The 24931-nt window shown below is 43.5% G+C and overlaps 1 protein-coding gene and 1 pseudogene across 3 annotated transcripts in view; one reads left to right on the top strand and one right to left on the bottom strand.

The window, feature by feature from the left end:
* The first annotated feature begins 356 nt into the window (after positions 1–356).
* ADGRD1 (adhesion G protein-coupled receptor D1) overlaps positions 357–24931 on the top strand; it is a 176696-nt gene continuing 152121 nt past the window's right edge. Inside the window, exons 1-5 of one of the 2 annotated variants that reach the window (XM_086347242.1) lie at positions 357–1308; positions 1398–1434; positions 10155–10238; positions 12415–12510; positions 14366–14488. In XM_086347242.1, the coding sequence (XP_086203368.1) occupies positions 1243–1308; positions 1398–1434; positions 10155–10238; positions 12415–12510; positions 14366–14488 (406 nt within the window). In that variant the 5' untranslated portion in view covers positions 357–1242. The remainder of the gene's footprint in view (positions 1309–1397; positions 1435–10154; positions 10239–12414; positions 12511–14365; positions 14489–24931) is intronic. The other variant, XM_086347243.1, reaches the window with a different exon arrangement.
* LOC147355293 (translation machinery-associated protein 7 pseudogene) lies at positions 427–2713 on the bottom strand (annotated as a pseudogene). Its single transcript, XR_015144417.1, has one exon. The product of XR_015144417.1 is annotated as a translation machinery-associated protein 7 pseudogene (transcript).

Genomic DNA, 24931 nt, shown 5'->3' with positions numbered 1-24931 from the left:
GAGGTAAGTGTTAGTTAATTAAGTGTGTGTTAGTTAGGGGCATCCCTGATGGCTCAGACAGTAAAGAATCTGCCTGCAACGCATGAGACACGAGTTGGTATTTGTGTGGGTTAACTGTGTTACTTAATGGTGTGTGTGTGTGGACATGTATGCAATATAGATTAAAGTTTTAGTTTCTAGTAAAGTAAGATGAGGCTGGCTAAGGGTCCCTGGATGCTGTGGCTGGGGGGGAGAAGTGGGGTTTGGTGTAATGGCCCAGTGCACCTTGTAAACAGTTTCATTCATCTCTGAAAGGGTTAAAGAGAAAAGTGGCCAGCATCCTATGGAGGGCATGAGCTGGGGAATGGGTGTGGGTGTTTTTTTTTTTCCATCCCTAGATCACCTTACTTTTTTCTTTGGGCAAAGAAGACTCAGCTCTAAACAGAGTTTATTGTCTGTTGTATGTTTTGTATTTATTAGTATTTTCACTGACTTTGAGGGTGTTAAGGGAAGGCAGCTAAGGTATGTCCACACCCTGGCTCTGTCTGCTCTGCTTGAGAACCACAGATCCTGAAAATAATTCCCAGTTCTTCTTAACAGACCGGTGTTAGGACCCAGAAAGGATCCAGCAGCCGTGGGATATAAACAGAGGAGCAGAGCTGAACAAAGTTTGAGGAGAGAGCCTTACATCACTCACTCTCTCCACCCCGAGAGCCGAGAGCCGTGCCGGGGGACAGACGGAGGTGTAAGCCTGAGTCACACCAGAAGAACTTAGGCAGCAACGCGCTGGCCGGAGAGCCCCGGGAGCTCCAGACACAATTCCTCCCGCTTCCAGGAAAAAGGGCAATGTCCAACTCCAGACCTGAATGGGGACAAATGACGGCTCTTGACAGCAAAAGAAAACCGTGAGGGACCCAAGATTGCCCCCTGAGCCTCGCCACTGCAGTCCCAGCCCTGGATAGCTTTTCAGGAGTTTGGATCGGAAGCAGTTTCTCCTCCCCTCATCCCAGGGCCGGTTGGTTGCTCCAATGTGTTTATTGACCACCGAAGACTCTGAAGTTTGGAGACAGGCAAGAAACACCTCTTAACTCTCCACGACTCTGCCCTCACTCTGAAGTTCACAAACTCTAGCTAAACAGATGGTGTTCTTCTTTCTGGAACCTGTGACAATGTCCCTTTCCCAAAGAAGTGAAAGTTAAAGGCAACTCTGTCACAGACCCTCAGGAATTCCACTTGGATCATATTTTCACCTCTGAAAAAACCATGAAGAAGCTGCTGCCTCTTTGCTGCTGGCACTCCTGGCTGCTGTTATTTTATTGTGATTTTCAGGTAACGTCCCCAGGCGGTGCTCGTCGAGTCGGGAACAGATTTCTGCTGGGAGGTTGCTCGTGTCTTATAGTGTGATGTTTTGTGTGCAGGTGCACGGGGCCCACACCAGGTCACACGTCCATCCAGGTAAGGCAGCTTCCCCCATCTTCTGCTCACTACCTGTTCTTCCTGCCCAGTCTGGGGTCTGGAGGCAGTTTGCTTGTGTGTCTCTGAGGCTCTTGGGGAAGGAGCCCTTCTTGGGCTCCGCTGGCCCCACCAGCTGTCCTGACACCTTGTCCCCTGGGTCATTCATCGTCCTCCACCTCTGATTTGGAGAAGCAGGTCTCTCTGCGCCCCGAGCCTCTCGCTCTGGGGCATCTGAACACTTGTGATTCAGGAAATGGGATGTTCGTAGGTGAAGCATCTTCTGTCCTTGACTCATGTCGTGCGTCTCCAGCGCAGATTCACTTGAGCTGCCTTAGAGCAGCTTTTGTCCCCATCCTTTTGTCCCTGCCCTCTTTTGTCCACATCTCTCCGACGGGAGCTTGACTGCTCCAGCCCCTCCGAGGAAACCCCTCACCCACCCCTGGCTGGGTTCCCTTTCCCTTTGCCATCGTGAGTCCTGTCTGGATGCCTCACCATGAGGCTTTCCACAGGGAGGACGGAAGAAGCGAGAAACTTTTCCTTGCTCCTTCCCAGAGAAGGAGGTCTCTGGGACCATGGCAGGGGTGCACTTACTGGCCCTTGTTCCCATTTGCTGCTTGGCTGGTGCATGCATGGTGGAGGGGACCTCACACTAACATCCCCAAGTCTTTGCCTGGGAGCCATGAGAGCAACACTGGCCTGGGGGTGAGCGTGCTTCTGGCCGTGATTCTTGTCTAGAGCAGCCCTGCTGCCTCCACAACCCACTAGAGATGGTGGGCGCAGCATCCCCACGGTGTGAATCCAGGTTCCAGGAGATGGACCCCGGTCTGGTGGGAGCGCCAGCTTGGTGCTGGGTGAAGGTGGACGTGGGGTGGGGGGTCTGTCCCCGTTGGAGTGACGCGGCCCTCACGGTGGGCATCCTGTCATCTCCCTGTCTTTATCTGCAAGTTTATCTTTAAATGGAGAACAGGTTCCAAGACAACACTTCCTCCTAGCTATAGGTGGCATCAGACATTATGGCAGGGAATCCAGATGTTTAAGCAGAAACGTGATTAAGGGTCGTTATTGCCTCAGGCACCAGGATCAGCAGATGTTTCTCCAGATTTCTTTATTCCACCTGTGGCCAGGGGCGTTTCCCTTGCAGCCTTCCCTTTTAGTTCCTCCGATTTCTTCTGCTCCTCCTCCTGTTTCAGCTTGGATGTCTTATCTTCCTTATCCATCTCCTGAGCTGCTTCTTGGGCTGCTTCAGGGGCTTCTTCTTGCCACCTTGGCAGCTCAACATAGCACCTGCCGCCCCTTTCCCAGACCCTTCCAGGTTGTGCTGCTGTTTCTTTTTATCTGCACATTCAAGTTCAGTCTTCCGTTGAAAAGGATGCGAAGCTGGTAAATTTTCACCGGCTCCCCTTTCCTTGGCCAAAATGCTGAATGATTTGGGGATAAATAAATCATCTAGCATTGCACTAGAGGGAGGCTGTGTGAGCCCTACCGCTAACCCACGCCTCATAGCTCACGCGGATTTCCCAGGAGAGATGAGGGGAGGGGTCTGGCCAAGAACATCAGGCAGAGTGAACAAAGCAGTCCTGAGACCCCAGCCCCATCAGGGAGGAAAGAGAGCTGCAGGGGCGTTCCCACATTGTGCCTTTGGCCACATCTCCCCACATGCACTCGCATCCTAGGCTCTCAGCTTCAAGGAGCAGCTTGAATCCAGCCTTGGTTTCATAGAGAGACTGTTCCTTTCACATCCTAAGTTAGTGTAGAAGATCTTTTTCTGTTGGTCAACTAACTACCTTAGAGAAATCATACTAATACTGACGATCACAGACATGTTACTAAAAAGGAGCAGTAGACACTGAAACCTGGGTGGGGAGAGTTCAAGTTCAAAAACCCAGATTTCTGACACATACATGTACACACACACACACACACACACCAGGCCTTGTTTTAAACAACTGGGATATGGTACAAACAGAACAGTCTTTGCACTCAAGTTGCAAAGAGTCTGATAGAGGAGACAGACTACAAATATACTAACAAACAAAAACTTTTAAATTATAGTGTGAGTGCCATGGGAAGACAAAGAAGGGGGTTGGTAGAAAGAGTGGATGGTGGGCGATAAAAGGTGATCAGGGCAGGCCTCTCAGAGGGTATGTCCCGTGGACCGAGGCTTGAAAGACAGAGCTGGTTATGCACAGCAAGAGAGCAAGGGGACTTCGGGGCAGGGGCGACAGCAGGGAGTCCTGCTGTGGCATGAACTCGGTGTGTCATGGGCCAAACAGGAAGGGACCACAGTTGGCACGGGATTGGCAGGGACCAGTTTTCCTCTGTGTGGTGTAGTTTTCTGTCCAGTGAAGTCAGTGGAACCCTGGAGACGTATTTCCCTCCACACATTCAAGGGGTGAGGGCTTCCCTCTACTGACACAGAGAGTAAGTAACAGGGAAAGGATGGAATAGAAAAATCTGGAAGAAAAACTGAAAAGAAAAAACAAAAGCTATTATTAACTTTCTTTATGAGTATTGATACCCCTCTGTCCCTCCCCCCTCACCAAACTGGATCAACGAAACATTAAATATGGATGAGAAATTATTCCTGAAGAACTGATTTTTTAAAAATGTATTTTATTGAACTATAGTTGATTTGCCATGTCGTGTTAATTTCTGCTGTACTGCAAAGTGATTCAGTTATACATACGTACATGTGTGTGTATATATATATATGTATATATATATTTATCATACTCTTTCCCATTATGGTTTATCACGAAATATTGAATATAGTTTCCTGTGCTATACAGTAGGATCTTATTGTTTATCCATTGTATATGTAATAGTTTGCATCTGCTAACCCCCAACTCCCAATCCATCCCTTCCTTCACTCCCTGCCACCTTGACAATCACAAGTCTGTTCTCTATGTCTGTGCGTGTGTTTGTTTCATAGCTAAGTTCATTTGTGGTCATATTTTAGATTCCACATGTAAGTGATATCATATGGTATTTGTCTTTCTCTGTCTGACTTACTTCATTTAGTATAAGAGTCTCTTGTTGCATCCATGTTGCTGCAAATGGCATTATTTCATTTTTTTTCATGACTGAATAACATTCCACTGCTTACACAGGCCACATCTTCTTTATCCATTCATCTGTCAATAGACATTTAGGTTATTTCCATGTCTTGGCTATTGTAAATAGTGCTGCTGTGAAATAAGGGTGCATTCATCTTTTTGAATTAGAGTTTTCCCTGGATAAATATCCAGGAGTGGTATTTCAGGATGGTATGGTAACTCTGTTTTTAGCTTTTGGAGGAACCCCATGCTATTCTCCATAGTGGCTGCACCAACTTACATTCCCATCAACAGTGTAGGAGGGTTCCCTTTTCTCCACACCCTCACCAGCATTTATTTAGTTGTAGACATTTTGATGATGGCGATTCTGACCGGTGTGAGTTTTGCACTTTTGATTTGCATTTCTCTGATGTTTAGTATCTTTTCCTTTCCCTGTTGGCTATCTGTATGTCTGAAGAACTGCTTTATAGTTGTGACCTAGGCTGGAAGTCTGTCTCTCTCAGTTTATTTTTTAGGGCTGGGGGATGTTTTGAAGACCCTGTATGAACCGTGTTACCCCTCAGCTGTTGTCTTGTCTAAGTAGACATTTAGTCTGTTTAGGTTTCTTTGGTGAAAACCAGGGTGACTGTACAACCTGAAGATTCCATATCACCTTCTTTTTGGGAAAATAGCTGAAGTGTCTAATTCACAAAAAAATGAAACCCTTTTCTTCTGACACTTTTAGGTTCATGGATTGTTTACTCTTTAGGTTGTAAAAGGAAATCTATGTGTTCAATTAATTTCCTTGATATGTCTTGTTAATGCCACATAATGTTTTAATTAGTAAAAAACCTAAATTGCTGACATTACCATGTGGGGAGATTTCAAATTAAAAAAATATGTATTTCTGATTTAAAAAATATTTAGTATTTATATATTTGGCTGCTCTGTGTCTTAGTTGTGCATGTGGGATCTTTAGCTATGGCATGCAAACCCTTCGTTGTGGCCTGTGAGATCTAGTTCCCCAACCAGAAATTGAACCTGGACCCTCCGCATTTGGAGTGTGGAATCTTAGCCACTGGACCACCAGGGAAGTCCCTCTGACTTCTTTTTGAAAGTGGGAGACCTGGCAATACTAGGCATATCCTCCTACAGAGGTGGGATCACTGGCTTGGGAAGAAGTCACTTTCTTTAGACAGGACGCTCATTTTCTTCCCCGCCCAGCTGCTACCGCCCTGAGACCTGGGAGTGAGAAACCGGGGTGGTCCCGGTGTGTGTTCCCAGCACCTTTTCTGATCACCTGTGCCTTCCAAGTCGGAAGCCACAGTGAACATCATCCCTGGCCTCCCTGCAGGTAACTCCTCATGCCCCTGGCCCTCATGGATATTTCAGTGTGCACCTCCTTCATGACTTACTGGACAAACTCAGTGTTGATAGTTACATCTGGGCCATTTGGTGGGTAGCGTTCAGGCCCTCTCCTGGTCACAGACCCCCTCACCCAACCACTGATACTTCCCATCACTGGGCACTGGCTGGCAGGCAGGTGGCGGGGGGGGGGGCATCTTTCTATGTGAACAAGACACAATCCCTCGATTCTATGAACCTTCCTGCCCAGGATGGACATGGCCATTTCTCAGTGGAGCTGATAATGGAAAGAAATTTATTACCCACAGGCTTCATTTTATGAAGACGAAAACTCTGAAGATATAACATCTGTTCTTTGCTCAACAGATGTTATTTCCTTTTCCTATTTTTTTTCCCCAGATGAGTTGAATATCAAGTCAATGATGTCTTCTCCTCTTCAAAATTAATATCCCAGATTTTAGGGAAAAAAAATCATGGTATAAATAGGGATGAATATTTTTGATTTTTGCATTTCATATTCTTACTGTGGAGGTCCTGGAATAGAACCACTGATTTCCCAGAGACATCAAGTCCCTAACAGGTACAAGAGAGTTAGTTGTGCACACAGCTACCTCTCTGTGGCCCCTATTGTAGAATTAGCTAGATTCTTGGCTTCCATTTTTGATGCATGTACATAACCCTGAAGGGACAGCCTCACAGATGCAAACTGAAAAAAGAACCCGATAATCTGGACCTGGGCACATGTTTGGCATCCTGGTAGAAATTCAGATGTTAGATGGAGTGCTTCAGTTTTCTCTGAAAATTTCATATGGACATTATCTACGGTCACTTTAATTGTGAAAGCAAGACTTAAATGGTTGTTAAAATACAGGTCCTAACATTCAATTGCTTCCCTGGTGGCTCAGAGGTTAAAGCGTCTGCCTCCAATGTGGGACACCCAGGTTCGATCCTTGGGTCGGGAAGATCCCCTGGAGAAGGAAATGGTAACCCACTCCAGTATTCTTGCCTGGAGAATCCCATGGACGGAGAAGCCTGGTAGGCTACAGTCCACGGGGTCGCAAAGAGTCGGACACGACTGAGCAACTTCACTATAACAGTCAATAAAACAGAAATGAAAATCTCGCATCTTACACCCCATTTCTCAATTTTGTCACCCCAAACGAGTCTTCTCAGTTTCTAGAGTACACAGCCAAGCACCCCCTCTTTCTCTTTTCCCTGCCCTCTGAAACACTGTATTTTACACAAAATAGTTCACAATATACATATTTTTCTCACCTTGATTTTTTTATCTTAACAATACGACTAAAGAATATTCTATGTCAGTACATGTAAATCAGCGTCATTATTTATCCTAGTTACACCCTAGATCATTATATAGATGTTCCATATTTATTTAGCCAGCCCTCTGTAAATGAGCATGTAGGCTGTTTGCAGGTTTCTGTTACTATTTTAAAAATTCTGCAACAAATACCCTTGTACATAGGTCTTTGATCATATGCATGAGAATATGCTAGATCTTCAGAATAAATTTCTGGGAATTAAATTGCTAGGTCAAACATCATGTGAGCTTAAGATTTTGATAGATATTGCCCTCCAGAAAGGTGAACCCCCACCAGAAAAGGTGGTAGAACTTGCCCACTTCAGTGTGTTGTTGTTCAGTCAGTAAGTCCTGTCTGACTCTTTGTGACCTCATGGACTGTAGCTTACCAGGCTCCTCTGTCCTCCACTATCTCCTGGAGTTTGCTCAGATTCATGTCCATTGAGTCAGTGATGCTATCTAACCAACTCATCCTCTGCCACCCCCTTCTCCTTTTGCCTTCAGTCTTTCCCAGCATCAGGGTCTGTTCCAATGAGTTGCCTCTTTGCATCAGGTGGCCAAAGTATTGGAGCTTCAGCTTCAGTAACAGTCCTTCCTAATGAATATTCAGGGTTTTTTTCCTTTAGGATTGAATGGTTTGATCTCCTTGCAGTCCAAGGGATACTTAAGTCTTCTAATAAGTGTAACTTTTCATTTGCCAGTCTGATAAGTGAATAGGCTAGCTCGCTGTAGTTTTAACATGCTTTTTAAAATTATCAGCATGGTTGAACTTCTTATATTTCTAAAAGTAATTTGTATTTCTTTTTCCTTGAACTGTCTATGTCTATTTTGTATATAGTAGTATATATATTTTAATCCCAAATTTGTAATTTATCCCTTCCCCTACTTTCCCCTTTGGTAACCATATGTTAATTTTCCATGTTTGTGAGTCTATTTCTGTTTTGTAAATAACTTAATTTGTATCTTTTTTTTTTTTTCGATTCCACATATAAGTGATATCATTTAGCATTTGTCTTTCTCTGCCTTGTTTACTTCACTTAGTAAGATAATCTCTAAGGTCCATCCATGTTGGTGCAAATGGCATTATCTCGTTGTTTTTTATGGCTGAATTGTACTCCATTGTATACATATGTACCACTTCTTCTTTATCCATTCATCTGGTGATGGACACTTAAGTTGCTTCCATGTCTAGACTGTTCTAAATAGTGCTGAAATGAACACTGGGGGTGCATGCATCTTTTTGAATTAGAGTTTTCTCTGGATATGTGCCCAGGAATGGGATTTCTGGGTCATATGGTGGTTCTATTTTCAGTTTTTTAAAGAACCTCCATACTGCTTTCCATAGTGACTGCACCAATTTATATTCCCACCAACAGTGTGGGAGAGTTCCATTTTCTCCACACTTTCCAGCATTCATTATGTGTAGACTTTTTTATGATGGCTATTCTGGTTGGTGTGAGGTGGTACCTCACTGTATTTTTAATTTTTGATAATTAATGTTGTATTTTTGATAATTAGAGATGTTGAGAATATTTAGTAGATATTTTTTGATTTTTGAGTTTTCTTTATTAAGAATAGGTCAAGTCAACCGGTGTCTCCTGCATTTCAGGCGGATTCTTTACCAGCTGAGCTACCAGGGAAGCCCTTCATTTATTCAAGGGTTCTTTTACATCCTTCAGTATGATTTGATTGTTTTCTTCGTGAGAATGTTGTGTAGTTCTTATTCTTTTGTCCTTAAATGTCTTCTCTTTATTGATTGCATTTATAAATTAAAACCTTTCTTCTATTTTTTTTAGCATTATTATATGAATACAAGAGAGCTATTCACATTTGCATGTTTAATTTGTATCAGCCTCCTTACTAAATTCTTTTACCATTTGTAACAGTTTTTCACTTACTAAATTCTTTTCTTATTTGTAATAGTTTTTCATTTTCATTATCAGGCATACATCATTTGAAAATAATGATCATATTATCTCTTCTTAAAAAATATTTTTTACAATGAACAACACAAAGATTACTTTGGTAATTTTAACTTTACTGGGACCTGGCAGACACTGAAGGCAGTTGATTATTATTTAGTCATCTGGATCTTTATTTCCATTTCTGGGAACTGTTCACAGAGAATTAATCCCAGAGAAGATTCAAGTTAGGAGAACAGTTGAGTGTGTGATGGTGCAGCCTCTCCAGAGACTATTACCCAAATTCCATTATGAGAGTTAGAGAGAAAAAAAAAATGAAATAATTCATATGATATTAAGTGAGAAGAGCAGAATAAAAAAGAACATGTCTGCACAATATGATGTCTACTCAAAGTACAAGGACCCTAAAGGAGACTTTTAAAGGATTGATTTTTAGTATGGAGGAAGCAGAGCAAAAATAGAAAGATCAAGATCAATTCAGGAGATGTATATGGAGGATTGTATCTAAAACCAGTTGGCTGGGTGACTACTGAGGTGGCATTGTATTCCTTGTCTTAACATATGGCTAGAAGTACAATTATTTTATAGATTATTGTTAGACTGAAATGAGGATGTATTTGTAAAGAATCTCACACGATGTCTGCACAATATAGCTGCTGGCTTCCTCCTCTTTTTCAGCCTTTTTTTCTCTCTTGTCTGATTGCATCAGCTATTTCTCTTAAAGCATAGGAACTAACGGTGGGATAATGGACATTCTTATCTTTTTCTCTGACACATGTGGGCATGCTTCATGTGTTGTGCCATTAGGCAGAATGGCTTTTATTTTCTTTGGGCTAAAAGGTATCTATTCCTATTTAGTATGTTTTATCCTGTAAAAATATTCATTTATTTTTAGTTTATTGAGTTTTTGAAACCTGGGAGTGTGTGTCGAATCTATTCAAAGACATTTTGAGTACCTCCGCAGTCACTCTGATAATTAACTCTTCCCGCAATTCCTGATGTAGGTAGTAAGTAGCTCCTTATGTCCAGCTCTTTCTTTCCTAATAGTGATGTAACATTTTTATTCTTTTTTCCCTCAAGGGTTTGAGGTCCTGGCTTCTGCTTCCCATTACTGGCCATTGGAAAATGTGGACGGGATCCACGAACTTCAGGAGACAACTGGAGGTAGACAGGGGTGGAAACAGAAACTGGGGCCCCATGGGCATCTCTCAGGAATCAGGGGCAGTCTAGAGAGACAGGGAACAACAAACAGCATCAGCTGTGAAGCCAGGATGACAGAGATGAATAGATATTTGTGTTGCTTCCCCTTAATAATTGTTATTGCAAAGTATTTTCACTAGAAGTTTTATATGTTTTTATGATTAAAAGAAAACATTTATGTTTCAAAATATTAAGATGTGCATTTTCTCCAACAACCTTAAAACAAAAGCAGCGGTTTTCAGCTTTAACTTGTACCTGATGGATCAACCTCTGTACGAGTCAGGATGTATGTTTTCTAGGTAGACACAAATGGTATAATCTACACGCCTGCCAAAGCAGGGGCCCATCTGAACCTAGGGCCAAGGATTGTGCCAGTGAAGACTAATGCCCTGTTTGTGGGGTCACAATTTCATTTAGCAAAGGTAATCCCACCTACCCATCAGCTCTTCCGTGCTTCACTGATAGCCCCCCTCAACCCCCACGCCTTGAGAAGATCGAACATCACCTAAGATGATTCCAGTGGTCTGCAATTCCATGGAAAATAAAGTTTCTATCTGACTCAGTTCAGACTTTTACCGGAAGGAGAAACCCCAGACAGCCCTGAGTACTTTTTCCATTCCAATAAGATTTTTTAAAGTGTAAGTTTTGAGCAATTTGGGATGTTCTGACATTTTAATTTTTATTCCTCTTGATTATGTCCAATGATTGATTTGTACAGCAGGAGGCTTATGTACAACCATGCTAGCACATGCTCAGATTGTCTGTACTGGTTCTTTGCAATGGATTAAAAAAAAAAACAAACCCACATTGCTGCTTATTAGGATTCTCACACCAATACACTGATTTGTTCCTTATTCCCAGGACGTCATGTGCTGCCATAAATTGTCACTTCAGATTCTAAAATGTCTTTCTTAAACTTTGCAAATCAGGAAGTATTACAGTGAATGTCTCTGTTGTTGGCATCCTTAGAGGCACTCAAAGAGCAGGGCCCTCCAGAAGGATGCTATCCTCCTGTGCAGGGCTACCCAAAGCCCTGCCTTCATCTGGCATTATCTCTTCCTTGCCTGCATGTTGGGCAGCAATGGCGGCCATGATGAAAACTTACATTGAACCACTGGGGCTTCATATATTCTCCAAATAGTCTGTGCTATAGCGATGGACTGTTCCTGTGGCAGTTCATTTTGTGACTATCTCGGGTCAAAAGAAATGGCTTTCCCTTGTCATAATCTAATTTTCTCTTCTCAGGGCTTTTATTTTAAAGCCTTTGAAAGGAGATCATTCCAACTGGAAAATGCATTGTCAAAATAGCTCCGTGTTTAGGACCTGGGTGCTAACATTTCCGTAATTACTTTAAACAAGAGTTCAAATAATGATCCGTATAGTTCTCTCCTCACCCTGTCAACTCATCTCATTGTCATAGGTTATCAGATACAATTACATTGTGGTTGGATTTTGTTCACCCAAAATATTAATTTCCCATAAAACTCAAACTACATTGGTGTTTGTCCCAAAACACTCGAATAATAAAGGTTTCACTGCCCTTTTCCACGGGATCTATTCTTTATGTTATAGTGCACTGCTGGCATATTTCAATTTGATTACAGGTTTCTTAAGGCAAAAAGAAAAAGGAATAGAATCCATCAGCACATTTTACTGCTGGGGACGGTTGAATGGTGTTGGAAATTATTGCATGGATGCACTGCTTTGTTATTTGTTGCTGAATTAAATCTCTGTTGTTTTGTCCATTTGTTGTAATAACGTGTAGTTGTTTTCATGCTGTGCTTCTGTTTCATCAGTTCTTGTGACATCACAACCGTTAATCCTTTTTGTTAAGGCTACTTCGTGGCCGAGTTCAATTTCATATCTCTCAACTAAAGTATCTGAATGGGAGTTGGGGCCAGCACGTTGGAACCAAATACAACAGCCACAGCACCCTAGCTTGGGGACAGTATGGGGCTGCTGGAGTTGCCATAATGTTGACTGAATAAGTAAGGAGGAGGTGGGGCTGGGAGAGAGAACCCAAGCTGTTTGTGGGATGGAAGCACGCTTATGGGTGTGTATTATGTTGAGAGATATGTCGGTTCCATTTGTTTTTTGTGTCACTCATTCATTGTGCTTTTTTTTTTGTTGTTTCACCCAGCATCACGAACCCACAACCTCACTGTGCTCCCTTCTCATAATTCTACCTTTGTTTATACCAATGACTCTGCCTACTCAAATTTCTCTGCAACTGTAGGTGAGCATGTGTTACTTCTGGGTTAAGGTTGGATCTGCAATGAATTGAAAGGCCAATCCGATCTGGTTCTATATGAATTCACTATATCTTGACTAGCAAATGAACAAATATCTCCCCAAGAGCCAAAGAGTCAGGGTATTTGATGGTAAGGACTTAAGACTGTGGCTTAATTCTAAAGGAAATATCACAAACTGAAGGATAGTCGGGTAGGGGGTGTCTATGCACTTTCAAGCAACCGGGGTCTTCCAAACCAGCAGCTTATTTTCAGAACAGTACAGACATAAGATGAGATAGTTTCCAAAAAATAAACCTTGTTTGGATTTTTTAATGGATTATATTCTTTTGAGAAGGAAAAACATGCCCTTGAAATGAAAAATTAAAGTCAATTTTAAAATACCTCATCAAAAATTTGATGTCTTGCAAACACTAGAATCAGCATTTCTTCTGTAGCTGGAATTTTTTTTTTTTTTTAATCATTAGAAGCTGTTTTCTAAAAGACACACCCACAAGAGTCATGGTTAAATGATTATCTTATTTAATAACCTCCAAGGACCACATGTTTCAGATTTTTCTTAGGCAGCACAAAACAGGACAGATAGTAGCAATTGGGCAGCTTTCTGATCAGTATGGAAAGCTGGTTCAGATAACTTAGGTCTTGCTCCTGACCTTTTAAAAAATATATGACCTGATCGTTCTTTCAACTATGGGATGTTTCACTTCCAAAATTAATTTTGCCAAGCAAATAGTCTGGTTTAGGGGTTTATACAGCCTCATTCAATCCTGCAACTTCAAGTTGCCCATTTTAACTATGTAATATATAGATTCCCCACCCCCAGCAATAAACGAGATAGATTAAAAAAAATGAATTTAAAACAATAAGGAAAGATGTTGAAGTCCTTCAGGTTGGTATCTACATGCCAGTGGTTGTTAGAGAATCTGACCTAGGATAATGGTCAAGTCAAAGTTCTCCTGGCGCTTCTGTCCATCTTCATCTGGACCACCAGCTCTAAGGGCAGGACGCAGCTGCCACAGGGCAGGGGTGGCATCTGGGTGGCTTTGGTCCCAGTCAATCATGTGTGACTCATCACCCTTGGCTTTTAGAGTCTTCCCTTATCTATTCTGTAAACCATGTACATCACACTGACACCATCAGAGAGGTCTGCTATCGGAATGGGACAAACAAAATGATGGGGGAGCTGGCGTCCCCGCCAGGACTACTGGCCCTGCAGTCCAGTCACTGGCAGGCTCTGCTGGGTGCCTCAAAGTGTGGCTCTGAGTTTCCCTCCTAGAGCCTGAAAAGGAATGCTCTTAAAATCATGGGTTCCCATGTGTCAGATCACGGGCTTTCAATGAGAGAATTCAGAAAGATAGAGAGTACAGGTGTAGTTTTACATTTGAAATTGAATCTCAGAGTTTCACCTGAAAAGTCTCGTGTGAAGATGACAGTGAGAAGGACTCATGAAGAGGTGGATGGCATCAAAGTTTAGGACAGTAGGAGATTCTAATCATATGCCTCCTAGTAACTCAACTGTTGACAAATACAGTACTTATAATGTGGTCATATTACAGTGCATATTATAAACTGGTGTGATATTAATTACTAGGATACAATATTAATAAGATAATATTTAATATTGACACTAATACATTACTTATAGTCTAGTTCGCAATTATGAAATGTTAAATACCATTAATATTAAATAATATCTGTAACGTCATTGAATAGAAATATTTAATTATAAATAGAAAGAATACAGCATATTTAGATCAAAGTGGTTTGTAAGCCTGACAGGTGTCCGGACTTTTCATCTCCTGCAATTATTAATCTACAATGTTTGCCATTCTTCTTACTTAGATATTGTAGAAGGAAAGGTCAACAAAGGCATTTACCTCAAGGAGGGAAAAGGAGTCACATTTCTCTATTACAGAAAGAACAAAACTTCCTGCATCAGTAATCCGGCACAGTGTGGCCCTGAGGGTGAGTGATGCGCTCCATTCTTTTCTTCCTTTCTTTCAAGTTCATTTCATTGCCAGGTGGCATCTGTTCCTCTGGGCTGTGGCAGATGTGAAGACAAAGTTCAGCTGCACCATGCGTGCTCATGTCACATACGGACTTGAGGGGAGGAGTGGGGACAGGGATGCAGAGACTGGCCCTGGAGACGGAATTAAAACACCATTTTGCAGAGGCATGAGAGCAAAGTATTTAATCTTGTAAAGCAAAAAGCAACAAACAACAACAACCAAAACCCCCAAGAAACAGACGAAAAAGAACCCTCCATAAAAAGCAGACACGGTGATGTCGCAGTGGAGTTTGGATTGGGACCGTGGCGTTTGTGGGCAGGAAATTGATGGTGTGGCTCACGGGACGTTATTTCTGGCTCCAGGATGTTGGCCATGGGTCTGGGCGGGGCATGCCTTTTAAGACTCGTGCCATGGGTTCGCTTCTTTTATATCCGTGGAGATTGGAGGGGGCAGTGGTGAGAGCTGTCCCAGCGAAAGGTTGTGGGCCTGTGGTTAAAATAATACCGTGGGTGAAACACATAGGTACAAAAGAGAAGTTAGGAACCTATTCCTTCTTCTTCTTCCTTTTTTTTTTTTTTTTTTGTCTCTATGAAAAGTAACCGGCTCTCTCGGATCTGAGCTTCAGAAAATGAAGATTTGAGCCACATTTCAAAACGTTCTGGGAAACTGTCCTCTGCCATCCAAATCAGTTTCGAGCCTCCAAATTCCATTATCCTAAGTAACTGAAAATTTTTCTTTCTAGGAAAAAAAAATTTAATGCAAGCGGGTCTGAAAGCCCTAAGTCTTTTGGAGCATCCAATGGGCTTATCAAAACTGCCCTGTGATGAATTCATTGTTCTCCCACTCCCCAGGCCCTATGGGTTACATTCCAGTAAAAGTAAACAAAGCTTAACAAGGTGATAACGTGTGGGAGGATACATTTTGGACTTTGCAGAACCCAGAGTTTTGAGAAAGGGATTTGAGGTCTAAAACCACAGCCAGGTTTACAAATCCACAGTTCAAGCTGTTCCTGAATTCAAACAGCCCTATAAACACAGCAGAGTTGTTTATTTCTCTAAATTTAAAACAGCCCCGCCTCAGCTACAAGGACTAAGAGAAACAGGAGGGCAGCCTGTGCCTGCCCCACCCTTTCCCTGCCTTGATCAGGATGGCCGAGGAGGAGAAGCAGGATAGGTGTGTGTTTCTGTCCAGTTTGTCTCTGGGTCTGAGAGGCAACAGCTTCTCTTTGGAAGAAAGGTGTCTCTACAGCCCCAGCTACCAACTGGAATTGACTCAGGTGGGAGGGGAAGGTCCCAGGAATTCTAGTAACTGGGCACTGTCACAGATAACCAGCCTTTGAACGATGACTATGATGGGACCAGTGGTGACTATGATAGTGACCAGCTACTGGAAATCAGAACTATCGGAAAACTTTACCTGAATTCTCAGGTCGTAAACTAGAGGCCTCTGAGCTCACCCTGCCCTGTGGCTGTGCCTGGTTTTGTAGGCATGGAGTTAAAATTTTTTGATTAGCTACCAGAGTTGAAAAATAGGACAATTTCACATAAAAACACAAATTCCCGGTTTCTCTTGAGAAATCTCCCTCCCTATTCCGATTTCGTGGGGCTGAACAGAGGGGCCCTCTTTTGTGTTGGACATTGCCCTTCAGCTCATCACTGACTTCTGACCCTTTGATCATTGGACCTGCTGGACATAGAGCATGTTAATGGTTTGGGCTCCAGGCCCAGGCGGCTTGGGTTTCAGTGGTGTTTAATCCTTTCTGTGGTGACCTTGGGCAACCACTTAACTTCTAGGTCCAAATTCCTTACCTGTAACATGGGTCAATCAAAGCCAGATTTTAGTTCCCTGCTATGGGGTTGTTCTGAAGACTGGCACGTGGCCAGTCCAACACTGAGAAGCCCCCAGGGTCCTGTCCTGTATGGGTGCCTCCCCATGTGCCTCCTGTCCCCAGGATCGTGGTCCTCACTCCATCTGCCTGCTCAGATGTAACCCTCTGACAGGGGCTGACATGGTTGGACCAATCGTCATAATCACCCACAATCATGCATCGTTTACTTGGTGCCAGTTTTCTTGGACTGCAAGGAGATCAAACCAGTCCATCCTAGAGGAAATTGGTCCTGAATATTCATTGGAAGGACTGATGCTGAAGCTGAAACTCCAGTACTTTGGCCACCTGATGTGAAGAGCTGACTCACTGGAAAAGACCATGATGCTGGGAAAGATTGAAGGCAGGAGAAGAAGGGGACAACAGAGGACGAGAGGTTGGATGGCATCACTGACTCGATGGACATGAGTTTGAGCAAGCTCCGGGAGTTGGTGATGGACAGGGAAACCTGGCATGCTGCAGTCCATGGGGTCGCAAAGAGTTGGACATGGCTGAACGACTGAACTGAACTAAATTGAGTGTTCTAATCCCATTACCTGTATTAACTCATTTCATCCTCAAAAAAAAAAAAAAAAAAAAAGAGAGACAGACAAGAGCTCACATGGTATAGAGAGCTGTAAACTTTGGCTTCATGTTACCACCCTGTTGATAGCTTCTCGTGTGTCCTGGTTAACTGGAGCCTTTGAAGGTATTTTTTGGGTGGCTACTTTTCTAGAGTATGGCCAGATATGCGGTGAAGCCAGGAAACCTCAAGTCAACTTTGACCCCCTGGGACCATGCTAGCAGGGGTCTTTATGTGGCGGATGCTGAGGGAGGTTGGGTATTTCTTGGTCCACATCCTTCAGTTTGGATTTCAGACAGGACCACCAAACATGGGTGTCATCCTAAGGATCACTGTAGGCATTTCTCCATTTTATTAACCATATCCTTTGCTCTGGGGGGTTTCCCTGGGGCCTCAATGAGCTTACATTTCTAGGTTTAAGGAGAACAGGATTTGAAAAGGAAAGTCCATCCAACATTTTTCAAATCAAACTCCACATGGCTTTTGAAGTAGGTGAGATGATTTCAAGTGCACTTTTAGTGATTAAACATTTCTTTTTTTTTTTTTTTTTGCTTTGCTGGGTCTTTATTGTTGCTTGAAGTCTTTCTCTAGTTGCAGAGAGCAGGGGCTACTCTGTAGTTGCAGAGCTGGGACCATATATATATATATACATATATATGTCTGGCTGTGCTGTGTGACTTGTGGGATCTTAGTTCCCTGACCAGAGATTGAACCCAGGCCCTGGCAATGACAGCACAGAGTCCTAACCACTGGACCACCAGGGAATTCCCTCAACACTTAAACAAAGAGAGAAACACTTCCCACACCCAGTCAAGCAGGTCAATTATTTTCATATTTGTGATTTCCCAATTCTCTTGTGGTCTCTGTTCATATTTTTGGCTGATTTTTTTTTTTTAAGAACGTTGTAGCAGACAGGGTTGAGGTTTGAACTTTTCAAAAAAGGATAAAACATCTGAGCAATTTAGCTGTTCCTTCTCCGAGTTCTCAGCTAGAACGTGGGATCTTCCTTCTCTGCCAGCTGCTCACTCTGACATTTTGAACCCATGACCTGCTTATCTTAGGGCTCTTCTCCATCTGCTCCACCAGTTTCTCTGAGCTGACTGTGTGACCTGCCTTTTGGCAAATTGTGCCTCCTGGGAAATTTCCTCATGGGCGTTGGGTGCAAATGGGAGAGAGGCTCTGGAGGATCCTTTGAGAGAGAAAGTCTATTTGAACATTAACCAAAGGAAGCACAGTCTGTGTTCCTTCAATACTGAGGCAATTCTCCTCCAACTCCCACGACCAGCAGTAATCCACATGAGGGGGGAGTCTTCCTGGAGTGTTCCAGCATCTTGTTTCACTGCCCTGTAAATCTTATTTTAATTTTATTGTTTTATTGGCTTTGCTGGGTCTTTGTTGAGGCATGTGGGCTTTCTTCAGTTGCTTTGCACAGGCTTAGTTACCCCTCAGCATGTGGGATCTTTGTTTCCTGACCAGGGATTGAACGCACATCCCTTGCATTGGAAGGTAGATTCTTAACCAGTTGGAAAGTGGATTCTTAACCACTAGATCACCAGGGAAGTCCTCCCTATAGACCTTGAGGGCTCAGCTCCAGTGTGGCTCTTACAGAGATGAGTCCCACACCAGTTGCGTTCCTCTTTGCTCTCACAGGTTCCTGTATGTCCCCCTCTGTCCCTTGCATCTTTGGTGATGACCTGCTCATTATGTGACTTCCTTCTTGGACATTTAGCTCTGCAAGGGCAGGGACTCATCTGTCTTAGTCACTGCTGTATTTTCAGGGATGAATATCAGCATGATAGATGCTTGATCCCTGTCAACTGAACAGATACATCTAGTCTGTCTTTCTGATGCTTAAATGCCTTTGAATCCTTCCCCAGCACATATCTGATGGGCCATTATTTGCATATCACCTGTGATGAGTCCTTCTCCATCCTGAATGGGCCATCCCATTTTTGCACCCCTCTGATACTTCTTTCTGATATTGGACTAAATTTGTTTTGAGTAATTACCTCTAATTCCACTTCAACTCTCAATCACCTTGAATGCCTGCCAGAAAGACCTTCTTCCTGTTTTACTTGTTAATTTTTCCTCCCTCCGGAAATGTACCCTTCTTTTTTCCCTCTTGTGCATTAGAGCTTCCACTGCTTATAAACACCAGGAAACCTGCTACAGCTCCATAGCAGCAGCTGGAAAATCTCAGCATCCATATTCTCTTCTCAGCATCGACAGGACTTTTTAGACTATTTGCATTAGGTTACTAACTTCAACTTTGCATTAAGTCATTAACTTCAATGCCATCAACAAAATGGTAAAATATTCTGAATGGTGTTTCAGGACAAAAATTTCCAGAAGGGCCTGATGGTTGGGCACAGATCCAGCTTCTGTCTTCCTTAGATGATTGGGGGTTTTAGGGATGTTTGAAAGCCTGATGGAGCTTCAGAGAGAAGTATTCATTCACCACGTCCATTTCACAGATGGGGAGACTGAGGTCCAGAGAAGGCACAAGATAGCCTAGAGTCACAGGATGATTTACTGCTGAGTTTCTTTAAGTATTGTTTCCAGACCATCAGCAGAAGAGTCCATTGCAGAGACTGCTAAAAATGGAATTTCTCAGTCTCCAGCCCAGGACCCACTGAATCCAAATCTGTGGACAGGGCCTGGAGATCTGAATTTTAACCCAGGCCCTCTGGGTGGTTTTCATGGACCAAATCTCAGAACTGCTCAAGGCTGACTCTAGCCCACAAATGTGTTTTGTTTGCTGGCATTATGTCGGTTCTCACAAATTTTCTATTTTAACAAGTTTTCTAAATTGTTTTTTGGCAGAATGTGTGCATGTTAAGTTGTTTTAGTCATGTCCAACTCTTTGCAACTCTATGGACTATAGCTTGCTAGGTTCTTCTGTCCGTGGGATTCTCCAGGCAAGAATACTGGAGTGGGTTGTCACGCCCTCCTTCAGGGAATCTTTCCAACCCAGGGATCGAACCTGCATCTCTTAACATCTCCTGCATTGGCAGGCAAGTTCTTACCACCAGCACCACCTGGGAAGCTTTTGGCAGAATGGGTGGGTTCAAAAAGACTGCCTAACTGTTTGCAGAAACAGAGCCTCTCTCACGGTGCTTTAAATGTTTTTTTTTAATTAATGCTCAACTTCCCTGAAAGATAAAATTTCATTAAAAAATCTCTACTTCTGTCTTCTCTTGAAAAATCAGTAAATCCTAGTGTTACCCACCCTCCTGGCATCAGTTGGTTAGAGCTAAGGTGACTGTCCAATGGTCTCCAGGTTTCCTGAGTCCCTTAGACTCTCAGCTCTCTGGTAGTCCCTTGGACTCTCACAGCTTCCCTGGTAGCTCAGCTGGTAAAGAATCTGCCTGCAGTGCAGGAGACCCCGGTTCATGATTTCTGGGTCAGGAAGAGATTCCCTGGAGAAGGTATAGGCTACCCACTCCAGTATTCTTGGGTTTCCCTGGTGGCTCAGCTGGTAAAGAATCCACCTCTAATGCGGGAGACCTGGGTTCAATCCCTGGGTTGGGAAGATCTCCTAGAGAAGGGAATGGCTACCCATTCCAGTATTCTGGCCTGGAGAATTCCATGGACTGTATAGTCCATGGGATCGCAAAGAGTCAGACACGACTGAGCAACCTTCACTTTCACTTTGGACTCTCAGCGCTCTGCTTGATGAAACTGAAGGGAAGTGGCCCCTCACCTGTGGCTTTCTTAAAATAATATTGAGGAGAGAAATGGTGAGAGTGAAACAGAGTCCTACGGCAACAGATATTTCTAGAAGAAATTAGAGAGCCTTCTGGGGAGGCAGGAAGCATAGGCATGAGTAGCAGTTCATATGCAGGGCTTGATCTGACAAAGAGTGTGTCTGCAAGTTGAAAAATACAGCCTGAGCTGCCTACAGGAAATACGCTGGCTCTCTTATGGAGTCAGTGCCCCTGGGAAGACAGGCTTTTGAGTTTATGGCCTCTGTCATGTATATTAAAGTCAGAGAAACACTATTCTTCTGAGTCTCAGTCATCTTTTTCTCTGCATTTCATTGATCACTTCTCCTACCATTGCAAACTCAACTATGACTGAAGATGCAATTCCTCATCTTTCACCCAGGGTCTCTTCTGTTAACCAGGTTCTTCACCACTATGACATTTAGCTTTTTTTCTCTCCAAATTTTGCTCTTCGTTATATCATTTCTCCCACCCTATTTTGGTTATTGCTTCCTTGTAATCATGGAGCTGAGGGGAAAAAAAAAAATCTAAGGATACAGTGTGGAAGCTTTAGCATCTTCACCACTTCTCTGTGTCAAGTGAGAATCAAGATATTTTTGGGAAAGACAATGAATTTTGGGCCATAGAGTTGATACCTTGTAACATTTCTACTTTATGAGTAAGGTCTCTTGCATTCACTTAACCATGTATATATAGCCTCACACTTTGCTCCTCAATTGTTCTGTAATTTTTAGGATGAATAAGAAAGTCTTAGGAGCCATTCCTAAGACTGTGTTTTAGCACCTGGGTCTCTGCACTCTTGAGAACAGGTGAGAATAGATCACTTGAAAGTTTTACTGAGGAAATGTACACAGCCAGACATAATTCTATCCTTACAGCCCTAATGTGGACAAAAAAAAAAAAATGGCATGTCATCCCCCTAACTCAGCTTATATAATATAGACTATGAAGGCAGCAAGGCAGGATGTATTTATGCCAAGGAAGTCCAAGGGTGGGTTATTTACTTTAATTGGTTGAGGTTGAATGATGCAATTATCTAAATTTCCAGTCAAGCTAGAATGTTTTTAAGACAGTTTTTAAGATTCTCAAATTTTTCTCACTTTTAAATTTCTTTTACGATTTTTTTTTTTTTTTTTTTTTTTTACCGTATACACGTAGCACCTGAACTATAAAACTTGGGCTTCCCTGGTGGCTTAGCTGGTAAAGAATCTGCCTGCCTTGTGGGAGACCTGGGTTCGATCCCTGGGTTGGAAGATCCCTTGGAGACCCCCTGGAGAAAGGAACCGCTACCCGCTCTAGTATTCTAGCATGGGTTCATGGAGAATTCCATGGACTATAGTCCATGGTGTCGCAAATAGTCGGACGTGACTGAGCGACTTTCCCTCACTCACTAGATTCAATTGAAAAGGAAACTTATCATCCCCAAGAACTGAAACCCAATTATCATTTTAAGTGGAAGATTCCTGCGTTGTTGAATTCCATGTGGGTACCAATTCCCACCAGAGGCTCTGAATTCGAGATGTGGCATTTCTTTGTTAAAACAGGGATTAGCAATTGTTACTTACATACAAATGGACTTTCTTCTCATCATAATCAGAACTGAAAGATGACTGAGAAGGGATTAGCATCTCATACTGTGATTCCTGTTGTATAAAGGCATGAAAGTGAAAGTGTTGGTTGCTCAATGGTGTCTGATTCTTTGTGACCCCATGGACTGTAGCCCAACAGGCTCTTCTGCCTATGGAATTCTCCAGGCAAGAATACTGGAGTGGATTGCCATGGCCTTCTCCAGAGGATCTTTCCAATCCAGGGATCAAACCCAGGTCTCCTGCATTGCAGGCAGATTCTTTACCATCTGAGCCACCCAGGAAGCCCATATAAAGTCATGATGATATGCTAAAATTCTCTTGGAGAATCTGTCCAAGACCAGAGTGACTGAAACTATCAACTCTTAGAAAGATGTAGGAAGAAATCATCATATTGCCCTGTACTCTGCTGAAATGGGGAGGTACAGATACACTTTAGGGTCTTAAGAAAAGTCAGAGTTAGAAATCTGATTCGATGGCAGAAGCTTGCTGATTGATTGCCATGAGGTGTCTGGTCTTTTCCCAGCTTAGCCAGAAAGCCCAAACCTCCCCATCACTGTCTCCCAGCCTGTGCTCTTTTAGAAGCACTCAGCAGGCGGCCACTCCGTAGAGATGCTCTGTTATCAGAACCCTGTACATTCCTCTCCTCCTGCACAGTGGCCACACCACATGGAAAACCCGCTTAGAATCCTACAGTTGGTAGATTCCCTTGATGTCTTCTATTTTTTCTACAAATAAAGAAACCAAGGCCCCAGTTCTGGAGGCTCTCTTGACCAAAAACTGGGAGAACATCCAACTCCCATGCCTGAGATACGCTGTAATAAAATTGGACTTTGAACCAGCCAGATCAGATTAAAGGCCTTCCCAACCCAGCAAAATCTCTTTTATTTTCTTTTATGAGATCCTTTTTATTTTGAGATAATTGTAGATGAACAGGCAGTTGTAAAAAGTAATACACAGTGATGCCATGTACTCTTTACCCTTTTTGATGAAGTTGAGTGGTTAAGTTGAGGAACTTGAGATGGGGACTGTCCTGATTGTCTGTGTGGGGCAGAGACATCACAGGAGTCCTTATAAAGAGAGAGGGCAGAGGGGCAGAGTCAGAGATGTGGAGATGGTTTAAAGATGGGGGAGGGGCTGTCTTCTTCACCCATTCATCTACGGATGGACTTTTGGGTCGTTTCTATGTCCTGTCTATTCTGAATAGTGCTGCAATGAACACGGGGGTGCATGCATCCTTTTCAGTTATAGACTTGTCCAGATACAGACCCAGGAGTAGAATTGCTGGATCCCATGGCAACTCGATTTTTAGTTTTTTGAGGAACGTCCATACTGTTCTCCACAGTGGCTGTACCAGTTTACATTCCCACAAACAGTGGAGGAGGGTTCCCTTTTCTCACACCCTCTCCAGCATTTGTTATTTGTAGACTTTTCAGTGGTAGCCATTCTGACTGGTGTGAGATGGTGCCTCACTGTAGTTTTGATTTGCATTTCTCTGATAATCAGCAATGTTGAGCATCTTTTCTTATGCCTGTTGGGATGGCCTTGGTTTTCATGCCCTCAACTCCCCACTCCAGAACGTTCTTGAGCCTGCTCTGCAGGCTCTGGGTGGTTCTCATGGAAACTTGCTTTCAGGTGGCTGACAGGTGTGGATGAGCTCATTTCATGCTATCACATTGTAGGTGGACATGTGTCCCACATAGGCTGAGGGCCACCTCTGTCTTGAACCAAGTCCTCTTGGAAACAGAAAAGAATAGAGCATCTCCTTACTCCCTCTTCCCTGGTGGCTCAGATGGTAAAGAATCTGCCTGCAATGTGGGAGACCCAGGTGCAATCCCTGGGTCAGGAAGATCCCCTGGAGAAGGGCATGGCTACCCACTCCAGTATTCCTGCCTGGAGAATCCCCATGGACAGAGGAGCCTGGTGGGCTACAGTCCATGTGGTTGCAAAGAGTTGGACCTGAGTGACTAACACTCACTTTGCTCCCTCTGCTCACCCTGCAGCAGCTTCCCCAGCACCCTCCCCCTGAATCTGTCACCCAAAGTGATGGTCAGGAAGGAGTGAGGAAGCCATGTGCACATCCTTGTGGTGGCCTTTGGTGGCCTTCAGGGTCAGGAAGGGGACTCATCCTCTATGGACAGTCATAGTCAGCTGAAAGTTTGTAAGCAATGGGAATTCAACTCAGCTAGGCTCGGGGATTTATTGAGAGGCTCCAAGTAAGACTGTGTTCTGGTTATCGACTGCTGCATAACAAGCACTCCCAAACTTAACAAGTGAAATGCAATTTAGCATCACCTCTCACAGTTCTGGGGCTTGGCAGGGTTCTCTCATGGCTATAGCCATGGCAGCCAGGACTGGGTCCTCGGAAGGTGCCCCTGAGCTGGTTTCTCAAGACCACTTTCTTCACTCACATCTGGCACCTCTGGCTCCTCTGTGTGGTTTCTTTCTATACCAGCAGAGCCTGGACTTGTTCTGTGCTCCAAGAAGCCGAAACCTGAAGCTTCCGGACAATTAATGGCTGTCTCTGGAACCTGGCCAGGGCCACTTCTGACGTTTCTTCTTGGTCAGATCAGCCAGAGGGCAGGTGGAGAAACTGGCCTAAGTCTTGGAGGAGAATGGGAAGGTCACATGGCATGAAAGC

This window comes from Bos grunniens, chromosome 17 (genome assembly GCF_055505025.1).
Source record: "Bos grunniens cultivar Pamir isolate PY7600 chromosome 17, Bosgru_T2T1.0, whole genome shotgun sequence".
Taxonomy (NCBI): domain Eukaryota; kingdom Metazoa; phylum Chordata; class Mammalia; order Artiodactyla; family Bovidae; genus Bos; species Bos grunniens.
The sequence above is the reverse complement of the archived record's forward strand: the minus strand, read 5'-3'. Positions and strand labels throughout refer to the sequence as shown.